The sequence below is a fragment of the Moschus berezovskii genome, chromosome 21 (assembly GCF_049115385.1).
Source record: "Moschus berezovskii isolate FMDL1 chromosome 21, NW_MosBer_1.0, whole genome shotgun sequence".
Taxonomy (NCBI): Eukaryota; Metazoa; Chordata; class Mammalia; order Artiodactyla; family Moschidae; genus Moschus; species Moschus berezovskii.
Window position 1 is genome coordinate 15,161,326 of NC_142480.1, and position 12,283 is coordinate 15,173,608.

Below are 12,283 nucleotides of genomic sequence, written 5' to 3' on the forward strand. Positions count from 1 at the left end.
GGTGAGGGTGGGATGATTTGGGAGAATGGCATTGAAACACGTATGTTGTCACATGTGAAACGAATCACTAGTTCAGGGTCAATGCATGTTATAGGATGCTCGGGGCTGGCATGCGGGGATGACCCAGAGGGAGGATAAAGGGAGGAGGGAGGTGGGAGGGGGGTTCAGGAGGGGGAACTTATGTAAACCCGGGGCAAATTCATATCAATGTATGGCAAAACCAACCAATATAATATTGCAAAATAATAATAAAAAAAAAGCAGAGACATTACTTTGCCAATAAAGATCCATCTAGTCAAAGCTATGATTTTTCCAGTAGTCATGTACAGATGTTGGACTATAAAGAAGGGTGAGAGCTGAAGAATTGGTATTTCTGAACTGTGGTGCTGGAGAAGACTCTTGCGAGTCCCCTGGACTGCAGGGATATCAAGTCAGTCAGTCCTAAAGGAAATCAACCCTGAAATCATTGGAAGGACTGATGCTGAAGGTGAAGCTCCAATACTTTGGCCACTTGACGCAAAGAGTCAATTCACTGGGAAAAACCCTGATGCTGGGAAAGATTGAAGGCAAAAGGAGAAGGGGATGGCAGAGGATGAGATGATTAGATAGCATGACTGACCCAATGGACATGAAATTGAGCAAACTCTGGAAGACAGTGAAGGACAGAGGAATCTACAGTCTTGGGGGTCTCAAAGAGTTGGACGTAACTGAGCAACTTAACAACAAAAATGAAGGAGGTGCTCTAAGCAAGAACATTTCCAGACAACATGTTTAAGATATCACCTATGCTTCTTGTTGAAATGTGAAAGGAGAGAGAGGAATTAAAGACAGTATATTAAACACGAAACAGGGGAACGTTCCTGGTGATCCAGTAGCTAAAACTCCGCACTTCCAATGTAGGGGCTCAGGTTCGATCCCTGGAATTAGATCCCACGGGCCACAACTAAGAGCTTGCATGCCAGCAGTTAAAGATCCCACATGTCACAACTAAGACTGGCATAGCCAAATAAATTAATCAATCAATCAAAACATGAAACAGGTAAGACTTGCTGGTTTTGAAAATTACCAGCTTCTCCAGATGGCAAACAATGTTAAATTAAGAAATCTTCCAGGCAAAGACCTAATCTAGAAGACTGCTAGGAAACTACAGTCCAGATGATGCTGAGGGAGTAACTGTAAATGCTTTCAGTCAGTTCAGTTCAGTCGCTCAGTCGTGTCCGACTCTCCGCGACCCCATGAATCACAGCACGCCAGGCCTCCCGGGAGTTCACTCAAACTCATGTCCACAGAGTCGGTGATGCCATCCAGCCATCTCATTCTCTCTCATCCCCTTCTACTCCCGTCCCCAATCCTTCCCAGCATCAGAGTCTTTTCCAGTGAGTCAATTCGTCACATGAAGTGGCCAAAGTATTGCAGTTTCAGCTTTAGCATCAGTCCTTCCAACAAACACTCAGGATTGATCTCCTTTAGAATGGACTGGTTGGATCTCCTTGCAGTACAACGGGACTCTCAAGAGTCTTCTCCAGCACCACAGTTCAAAAGCATCAATTCTTCGGCGATCAGCTTTCTTCACAGTCCAACTCTCACATCCATACATGACCACGGGAAAAACCATTGCCTTGACTAGACGGACCTTTGTTGGCAAAATAATGTCTCTGCTTTTTAATATACTATCAAGGTTGGTCATAACTTTCCTTAAGACCTCAGAAAGATCAAAAGTGGTGCTTCAGAGTACCATTCTGTTGGACGGTACTCTAAATATTTTAAAGAAGTCTCTTACAGTCCCTCTCAAACAACAGATCTTCTAAGAAGATTAAGGAACTATCTTTTTCACGTCTCAGTAGAAGCCAAAGTTAGAGAAGAACTTACCTCCAAAAGATTTGTGGACATGGCTAGTGAATGAACCTCAAATAAGATTCACAAGAGATACACAAATATTTATGACAATTAGATGAGGGAAAAAAACCACAGCCAGCTACAACTTAAAAGGGGCAGAGACAGTACAAAACGAAGAGGCCTTTGGATCCCCACATTTTTACCAGAAGGACGCAACCTGAGAAAGCTCCACAAGTGCTACCTATTAGGAAACTGGACTTGGCATCCAGAGGATAGAGCCAAGAACCATGGAGAATTACGGGGGCTTTGAGTAAACTTTCAATCTTGGTTCTGCTAGATTTTAGAATTACTGTGGACCAGAGATTCCTGTGTGCTTCCCATCATCCTTCCTCGCTTTCAAATAAACCATTTTGGAAGCAGATTTTACATGCCCAGTCAAGTCTTCCGATGACTGAAACCCCAAGTGAAATCTTGACTATAATCCCATGAGAAATTCTAAGCCAGAACGACCCAGTTAAGCAACTCTGAAATTCCTAAACTACAGAAACTGTGAGATAAATGCTATTTTAAGCCACTAAATTAGGGGGAATACTTTTTTACACAGCAGTAAAAAACTAATACAAACTCACACAGTATATTTCTCCTTATGCTCTGTGCTAATAAAATATCTACCTAGACAGATTATTGTATACATATAATATGGTAAATGATCCTATATCTTCTATTTCAATTAAGTGGAATAATAAATACTAAAAAAAAAAAAACTCCTAATAAATAGTTCCTTAATGGCTATGCATTCAGAATTATATTGCCCATGGTTAGTCATTAAGTACAATGCTAGAAAAAAAGTTTTAATGCAAATCTGACACAAAGAAAAATTATCTCACTCATTAACAAAGCCTTAATATGAAGGTGTTAAATATTAAAGGACCTAGGCAACATACTTAGTAAAAACAGGTGTCAGAATAGAGTATATCCAAAACTATGTAGACAAATTACTCTTAAAAATTAACTGTATATCCAGAACTTACAAGTTTTTATCTTAAAACATTCATGAATCATAAGATTTATAGAGGAAATTCTCACCTTATCCTATAACTACTCTTTCTCCTTAGCCACAAAGAGGAAAATTCATAAGTGGCCTTTTATAATAATCTATACATAAACTAGAGTTGAGTTCTATAACAGGATCTAAAGGATATTTAAATCATTATATTTTTGATTTATAAATCACTGGAATTTAAATCATCTAGTTTCTGGATTTTCTATAGAAAGAGATTATACAAATCCAAAGATTCCTTATCTCAATTTTTTAAATACAGTCTTATTTCTCAATTTTGTTATATAAATCCCCTACTTTATACTACCCCCGAAAAACTTTACACTTGCCTTCTTTCCCTTTGCTTTCATCATTTACAACATCCAAATTCTCTTTTGATTATCTTCAACATGTCCAAATCATTAATATTCCCAAGAAACCAAAATGAAAACCTACATTAGAAGTCAACATTTTCAATCTAAAGCAGTTAAAAATGTTTTCATCTTCTGAACCTAAATGTCCACCATCTTATTATTCATCTGGTAGTTATTTCCATATTTACTTTATATCTTTTCAAATTTATATGCCACACAATTGTTTGTGTTTTACAATTAAGGGCTACAGCCAAAGCTTACACTTCTGTTTCTCAGTATCTGGCACAGTACCTTCCCACGGCATGCATGTCATAAATACATGGAGAAAAAAATAAATCCTGTATCAACAAACATCAACATAAGGACTATATATAGTACATCAATTATCTAATTCAATATATCATACACTGAGAAATTACATTTTGTAAAATTAATAGAATCTGATCCAAAATAAATATTCTAGAAAATTTTTGCTTTATAAAAAGGAATCTTACCTTCAGTAGAATGGCAGGATTGATGCAGATTGATTTGTTTCTTGCTTTTATACTTTTCTATAGAAAGTCCTGAATCACCAAAAGTTGAATTCACTGTTTCTTTGAAACTGTGTAGATTTACTTTTCCCATGTTAGAACCTGACTTTTTAGCCATTTCTATTCTCTTCTTAGAAAATGAGTTCAATATATTTGATTCAGAAAGTGGTGTGCTCATAACTTTCTCTCCTACTGGCAATGAAAACTGAGAATAACTAGTAGACATAAATTCTTTACTTTTTGTTGCATTCACTGAAAAACATGAAAAAGCTGGACTCTGCTTATCTTCAGTTGATGGGTGAGTAGTTGTTAAACTTGTAGAACTATCAACATGGGCTCTTGATATGACTGCTTGATTTGAAACACAATTTATACCGTTTATCTGCTTAATGTCTAAAAGCCTTCCAGGTAGATCATCTAAAATTTTATTATTTGTATCTGATGCATGGTCCACTACTTCATCCTCAGAACTTGTACTACAAAATCCTAAATCAAACGTAACAGAAAATAAATCCTTAGAGCAGTCAAAACTGTTTTCATCATTATTCAGTTTTTCCTCATGCATACCTCTCAAACCTTCATGAGATTTCCAACTATTAGTATCACAGACAATTTGATCCTGCGGTTCAGAATCATTCTCTAACAAAAGTTCATCAGAAATGAAGAACTGAGAGACTGGTGCCATTTCACTTACAGCAGTTCTGTCTGATAAAGATTGACATTTACTGTTCAAGGGAGGAGGGCTCACATCATTAAACTCCATATTAACATCTTCAAATAATAATAAACTTTCATCCTGAGCAGTATGCAATATTGGGAGGTCACTGTTATCAACATCATGATTCTTTTCTTCAGCAAAATCCTTTGAAGGGCTGATGTTTATTTGAATTTGATTGTTGGATACTAAATGTTCATTTTTACTGTCTTTATGTACTTTATCAGAGTCACAGAAGCTTGGCTCATCAGAAATCTTATCATTAGTTGTACCATAAAGGCAAATTTTTTCAGAAGGATGAGTAATAAACTTAAGTGAATTCAATTCTAAATTCGGTTGAGAATTTACAGCTGAACGTGACATTAGATTGGTGGATTTATCATTCTGTAAGCACTCTGAGTAGGGTAGAAAAACCAAGTTTTCAAGTGCAGAACCCTCAGAAATTTCATATTCCAAATCTGAGAGTCCACTGAGAGGTGGAGGAGAATGTGATAAAAATCTCTCTACATTAGCTAGGACCTCTTTTGTTAATGAATGACAATTAAAAAATTGGTCATCCGTTTTCGCTATATCAAGCTCGTCCTCAAATGAAAGAAATAAACTAGATGAAAAGGATTTCTCATCACTAAAACTGTTATAACCAGAATCAAAAAAATTTCCAGTAAATGAACTAGGAGATTTATTTGTAAACTGACAATCTGTTAATAATTCACATGACGGATTACCTCCATTTTCACTGACAGCACATGTGGCGGTGACTTCACCTGTATCTGATGCCCTTTTACCATTTTGTAGGTCTACCTGAAGAATATGTTCAGTGGTAGAACTGTCATCAGTATCTAAAGGCTCCATGACAACATCCTTATTTTCTTTTTTAGATTGATCTTTTTTCAGGTTTTCAGAAGCCTTTTTTTTTAAAGAAGGAATTTTAGTAGATTTGATAGGAATTTGTTTAAAAATTTCAGCACATTCTTCATCAGATTCTGTCACCGAGACTGATTTCCCGTGATTTATATTCTTTGCACATGAAGACTTCCTGTTATTTGTAAAGGTGCCATTGGCAAAAATTTTATATTCATTTCTCGGAGCACTAGACGCTGAGCTAACATCTTCCATTCGTAAGTAAGATTTAATTTCTGATTCATAGCTACATTCTCCCTATAAAGAAGGAAAATGAAAAGTCACAAGAAAGCAATATAAAACAAACAAAAAAAAATTCTAAGAGATGAGCTTTACTCTGTTAAAATATTTTCCAAACAATATTGCTTTATTCAAATGATTTTACCTTAAAAATTATTCTAAGTCAAACAAAATTAGAAATGACATTACTGTGAAATTATAACAAATTATCTTTTATCAGTTAATAGTTTTGTATTCCCAGTACCTGGTACATAAGAGAGCCGTGATAAATATTTGTAGAAAGTATAAATTTAATTAATATATAAAATATTAGTATATTTCTTTCCTAACATTTAACTGAACAATGATTCTAACTTCTTAAAAATGATATTTAAGAAATTAACATATATAAATGAGAAACACATACTTATGTGAAATTTACTCTCTTGATGAAGATAAACTTAGAACATTTGAAATAATGTTACCTATATGTCTTCTAGGCTGTAAGCCAGAATATGCTATTTTTAAAAAATTTCTCAAGAACTCTTCTCGTGAATTTCCACATCTTATATCTAAATCTAAAACTACAGTCTTCACCATTCCTGACTCATCCTTCCCTCTTGCCACTAAATGCCACTTTAATCAGGATTCCTCTACTATTCAGGAACTTAAGCAGTGAACTCTCCACTTTCTGTATAATAAATACAATAAATATTAATGTGAGAATGTCTGTCACCCTACTAGGATATATGCTCCCTACGGAGTATTTAATCTGTCTTCTTAACCAGTGTAGCCATGGGGCACAGAACAGACCGTCCCATATAGAAGGCACTAAATAAATGTGCTACTTTGATGCACAGCCTTTGCTGGCACATCCCAGTACTGAGTGCATGAAAGGCCCATGACAACTATTTGTAGAAAGTACAAATTTAATTAATACATAAAATAGGATTATAGACACCTTTTTTCAGTTGTAGGGATCCACAAATAATCACTTTATTTACATGTATTCATGAACAACAGCTAATAAAATTAGCAGCTACACTCTATCAAGTAATTACTATGTGCCAGGTATTATTCTAATTGCTTTACGTGTACTAAGCCACTTAATCCTCAAAACAACCTTGTGACAAAAGAATCATTATCCCCAATTTACAGATGAAACTGAGCCACAAAGACGTTAAGTAAATTAAAGATGCAAAGAGTAAGATTCTAACCCAGGCATTTTGGATTTCACGCTCACAATAGGTTCACCATTCTGACACTCTCAGAGAATAATCATTAGGAAGTTACTCAAGGAATCACTAATTCTCTAAACTACAACCAGGATAAAGGAGACATACCAAATGACCCATATGAAAGGGAAATTTCAACAGATCTAACAAGAATACTAAACTTGCTTTACAAACATTTATATAAATCATTAAATGGGAATTCCCTGGAGATCTAGTGGTAAGGACTTTGTGCTTTCACTGCCAGGGCATGGGTTCAACCCTGGTCTGGGAACGAAGATCCTACAAGTTATGAGGTACAACCAAAAAACATTTTTTTAGCTATTCAGTTCAGTTCAGTTGCTCAGTCGTGTCCGACTCTTTGCAAACCCATGGACTGCAGCACGCCAGTCATCCCTGGCCATCAACAACTCCCAGGGTTTACTCAAACTCATGTCCATTGAGTCAGTGAAGCCATCCAACCATCTCATCCTCTGTCGTCCCCTTCTCCTCCTGCCCACAATCTTTCTCAGCATCAGTCTTTTCAAATGAGTCAGTTCTTCGCATCAGGCAGCCAAAGGATTGGAGTTTCAGCTTCAACATCAGTCCTTCCAATGAACACTCAGGACTGATCTCCTTTAGGATGGACTGGTTGGATCTCCTTAGTCCAAGGGACTCTCAAGAGTCTTCTCTAACACCACAGTTAAAAGCATCAATTCTTTGGCGCTCAGCTTTCTTTATAGTCCAACTCTCACATCCATGCATGACTACAGGAAAACCGTAGACGGATTTTGTCAGCAAAGTAATGTCTCTGCTTTTTAATATGCTGTCTAGGTTGGTCATAACTTTTCTTCCAAGGAGCAAGTGTCTTTTAATTTCATGGCTGCAGTCACCATCAGCAGTGATTTTGGAGCCCCCCAAAATAAAGTCTGCTTCCACTGTTTCCCCATCTATTTGCCATGAAGTGATGGGACCAGATGCCATGATCTTAGTTTTCTGAATGTTGAGCTTTAAGCCAACTTTTTCACTCTTCTCTTTCACTTTCATCAAGAAGCTCATTAGTCTTTCTTTGCTTTCTGCCTAAAGGGTGGTGTCATCTGCATATCTGAGGTTACTGATATTTCTCCTGGCAATCTTGATGCCAGCTTGTTCTTTATCCAGCCCAGCGTTTCTCATGAGGTACTCTGCATATAAGTTAAATAAGCAGGGTGACAATATACAGCCTTGACATACTCCTTTCCCTATTTGGAACCAGTCTGTTGTTCCATGTCCAGTTCTAACTGTTGCTTCCTGACCTGCATACAGATTTATCAAAAGGCAGGTCAGGTGGTCTGGTATCTCTTAAAGAATTGTCCAAAGTTTGTTGTGGTCCACACAGTCAAAGGCTTTGACACAATCAATAGAAGCAGAAGTAGGTATTTTTCTGGAACTCTCTTGCTTTTTCGATGATATAACAGGAGTTGGCAATTTGATCTCTGGTTCCTCTGCCTTTTCTAAATCTAGCTTGAACATCTGGAAGTTAATGGTTTTGTACTGTTGACGCCTAGCTTGGAGAATTTTGAGCATTACTTTGCTAGCACGTGAGATGAGTGCAATTGTGCAAGTAGTCTGAACACTCTTTGGCACTGGAATGAAAACTGACCTTTTCAAGTCCTGTGGCCACTGCTGACTTTTCCAAATTTGCTGGCATATTGAGGGCAACACTTTCCCAGCATCATCTTTTAGGATTTGAAATAGCTCAACTGGAATTCCATCACCTCCACTAGCTTTGTTTGTAGTGATGCCTCCTAAGGCCCACTTGACTTCGCATTCCAGGATGTCTGGCTCTAGGTGAATGGCCATACCATGATTATCTGGGTTGTGAAGATCTATTTTGTATAGTTCTTCTGTGTATATCTTGCCACCTCTTCTTAATCTCTTCTGCTTATGTTAGGTCCATACCATTCCTGTCCTTTATTGTGCCCATCTTTGAATGAACAGTTCCCTTGGTATCTCTAATTTTCTTGAAGAGATTTCTAGTCTTTCCTATTCTATTGTTTTCCTCTATTTCTTTGCACTGATCACTGAGGAAGGCTTTCTTATCTCTCCATGCTGTTATTTGGAACTCTGCATTCAAATGGTTTATCTTTCCTTTTCTCCTTTGCCTTTTGCTTTTCTTCTTCTCATAGCTGTTTGTAAGACGTCCTCAGACAATCATTTTGCCTTTTTTGCATTTCTTTTTCTTGGGGATGGTTTGATCCCCTTTAGCCAATGAAAGAGAAAGTGAAGTCGCTCAGTCGTGTCTGACTCTTTGCGACCCCATGGACTGTAGTCTACTAGGCTCCTCCATCTATGGTATTTTCCAGGCAAGAATACTGGAGTGGGTTGCCATTTCCTTCTCCAGGAGATCTTCCCAACCCAGAGATTGAACCCAGGTCTCCTGCATTGTAGGCACATGCTTTACCGTCTGAGCCACCAGGGAAGCTCCCTTTAGCCATTAAATACATTAAAATTTCACTCTTGTCTATCAGTATTCACAGATGGCATTCTTCTAATTAGGCCCACTTCTCCTAAGATAGAAAACTAGTCCACTGAGATCACAAGAAGCTACACAGAAAAACAAAATAGTCTAGCTATGATTATTTATAATAAATACTTGTTTCTTATAATAATGACTTCAAATTAAGAAAACTAAAGTATTCTAATTTCACTGTCATGCCAGCAAGAGAAAGTTACAGTAGGCTCCTACCTCTTCATGTCTCATTCCTTCTATCATTTGCATAATATTTATGAAATGGTGACATCGATCTGAATGGTCAACTTGATATGTAGGCAAAGGATGATCCTGCCATAATCTCCATTCAGAGAGAGACAGTTGATGAATTCCAATGGTTGGTTCTTCAGTCTTGATTAACAATAATTTAACATAACAAAAAACACACATACTCAGATTTCACACACTGATTTAAAAAATACTTAATATACAGATAATTGGCATACTGTAAATAATTTTAATTCACTTAGGTATTTTCAACTAAAATTTCAGGTGAAAAATCAAATAACTTTTTAAGTACAAAGATGTCCTTTTAAATACATCATAAAAATAACTATTACATGTATTGCTTGTAAAATTAGAAAGAAAACTATGTCATTAAAAATAAAATACATAAATAAATGTTAGATGAGTTACTTGGACATATTCCTGTTTATATAATTCCATATTAAGAGTTTTTGCTAGATTATGTTCTATAATGTAACAAAGAGGTATTCATAATCTCTCAGTGATACTGATCCCAATTCATCATGCCTGCTGCCATTCCTCACTTTCCCTGTTAGTGAAAAAAATATAGATTCTCAAAGCCAAGTATTTCAAGTCCTATAAATCTTCTCAAAGGTATCTTCCTTGAAGTTGTTTTTCTATCTCTGGGTATATATGTAACCTCTGATCAATTTGTTTGACTTTGCTTATGCTCATCAAAAATTTGTTCATAATAAAATAAGTCTAATATTCAATTCAAAGTTTTATTCTAATTTCAAAACAAAAAGTAAAAACCGGTTTGTACAAAGACATTCATAGCATAATTTTATATTAGTAATATACTGAAAATAGTTCTAAAACACAACAGAGAAATAGTTAAAGTATGGTATATTACAAAGTAACATAACAATCATAAAAATTACACCTACAAAGAAATATTCATATGAAGAAACTAATAAAGTCAGAATTAATATAAATATATTACAGTCATATAAAAATATATACATAATAAGAAATACAAGAAAATGAGTAGTTTTACCAAGATAGACTATTCTTTAATATTCTTTTTAAAACTGCTTAAATTCTTAATTTTTCACCTTCTGATCATGAATATTCATTCTCTTTACTCCCAAAGCTATTGCATAGTGACTATAAAGAACATCTGAAAACACATTTAACTTACTGGTCTGCTCTCTTCATTGTGCAAAGATAGAAACTGAACTTGAGGCAATGTTATTTCCTGAATTTCATCAGTGTCTCTTAATCTATATCGTCTATTCCATAATTTAAATTCTTCCTCTGATAAGAACCAATCATTCTTTGAATTACTCTGCTTTATTCCTAGTTTAAAAAATAATTGAAAACAGGTTTAAAAAAAATCTGCTAGACAAACACAAAATAAAAGACATCAACTCAAAGTCTCTGTCTACTTGTTTCTGCTAAACCACCAATTCTATTCCTTAATTTTCGCTTTCTTCATATAAACACTGGTTATTCCTTCCTGTTTCTACATGTCTCCTAAACTTCTCTCACCTTTTTGAAAGTACTAGGGCACCCTTCCAACTACAGCTAACCTTCATTAACAAAACATCACCAGGTAGCTCTCAGTCTTGTATTCTTTTGGACTCTATTTTGTTGTCTAAGACCTGGAAGGAAACAGATAACTTACAAAGGAAAACTAGCATCATGATTCTATCTTAACACTATCAGAAAGTTATCTGAAGCTGGTATGGATGTGGAAGAGATGCAAAGACTGAAGAGTTTTAGCTAAAGTCTTAAATGCGGGGTTGGGTGGGACGACAGTTTAAAAAGGACAAGAAAGACCTACTGCCTTAAAAAATGACATAATCTACTTTTAAAAATGTATAGCAAATTAATCCTTTATTATTTCAATAATCTTTATAAAGGAAAATAATCACCAACATGGAAAGGATTAAAAATATTAAGCTGTAACTCTGGTCCCAATAAAGATGAGGGCAGAAAAATAAATAAGAAAGATACTGAATTGGAAATCAGGACTTCTGTCTTAGTTATTCCCAAATATTACATGAAAGCTCTAGCAAAATAAGGGGTTTGAATTACGTGATCTCTCAGGTCTTCTTCAGATCTAGCAATCGGAGGCCCCTAAGACTTTTGAAATAGAAACGTATTTCCTTCTCCTAGTCACATTAAATATATTCAGACTTCTAGCCTAAATGAATCATATACAAATATATAAAAGATGACATTTATACATGCTACCTTATTAGCAAGATGAATCACTGACACTTGAAAAATCAGAGAAAATGGAAGAAGAAAAGCATAGAAAAATGTACATGAGCTAGTAATATAAGAAAGCCTTCCTCAGAGATCAATGCAAAGAAATAGAGGAAAACAATAAAATGGGAAAGTCTAGAGATCTCTTCAAGAAAATTAGAGATACCAAGGGAACATTTCATTCAAAGACGGGCACAATAAAGGACAGGAATGGTATGGACCTAACATAAGCAGAAGAGATTAAGATGAAGTCGCAAGAATACACAGAAGAACTACACAAAAAAGATCTTCATGACCCAGATAATCACGATTGTGTGACCATTCACCTAGAGCCAGACATCCTGGAATGTGAAGTCAAGTGGACCTTAGAGAGCATCACTACGAACAAAGCTAGTGGAGTTGATGGAATTCCAGTTGAGCTATTTCAAATCCTAAAAGATGATGCTGGGAAAGTGCTGCCCTCAAT

General features: G+C 35.8%; 1 protein-coding gene across 1 annotated transcript in view; it reads right to left on the bottom strand.

Moving 5' to 3' along the window:
* FANCM (FA complementation group M) overlaps positions 1-12,283 on the bottom strand; it is a 61,533-nt gene that overhangs the window by 18,814 nt on the left and 30,436 nt on the right. Inside the window, exons 12-14 of the mRNA XM_088829470.1 lie at positions 10,745-10,902; positions 9,553-9,708; positions 3,744-5,652 (exon numbers count right to left, since the gene is read on the bottom strand). Coding sequence (XP_088685596.1) covers positions 3,744-5,652; positions 9,553-9,708; positions 10,745-10,902 — 2,223 coding nt within the window. The remainder of the gene's footprint in view (positions 1-3,743; positions 5,653-9,552; positions 9,709-10,744; positions 10,903-12,283) is intronic.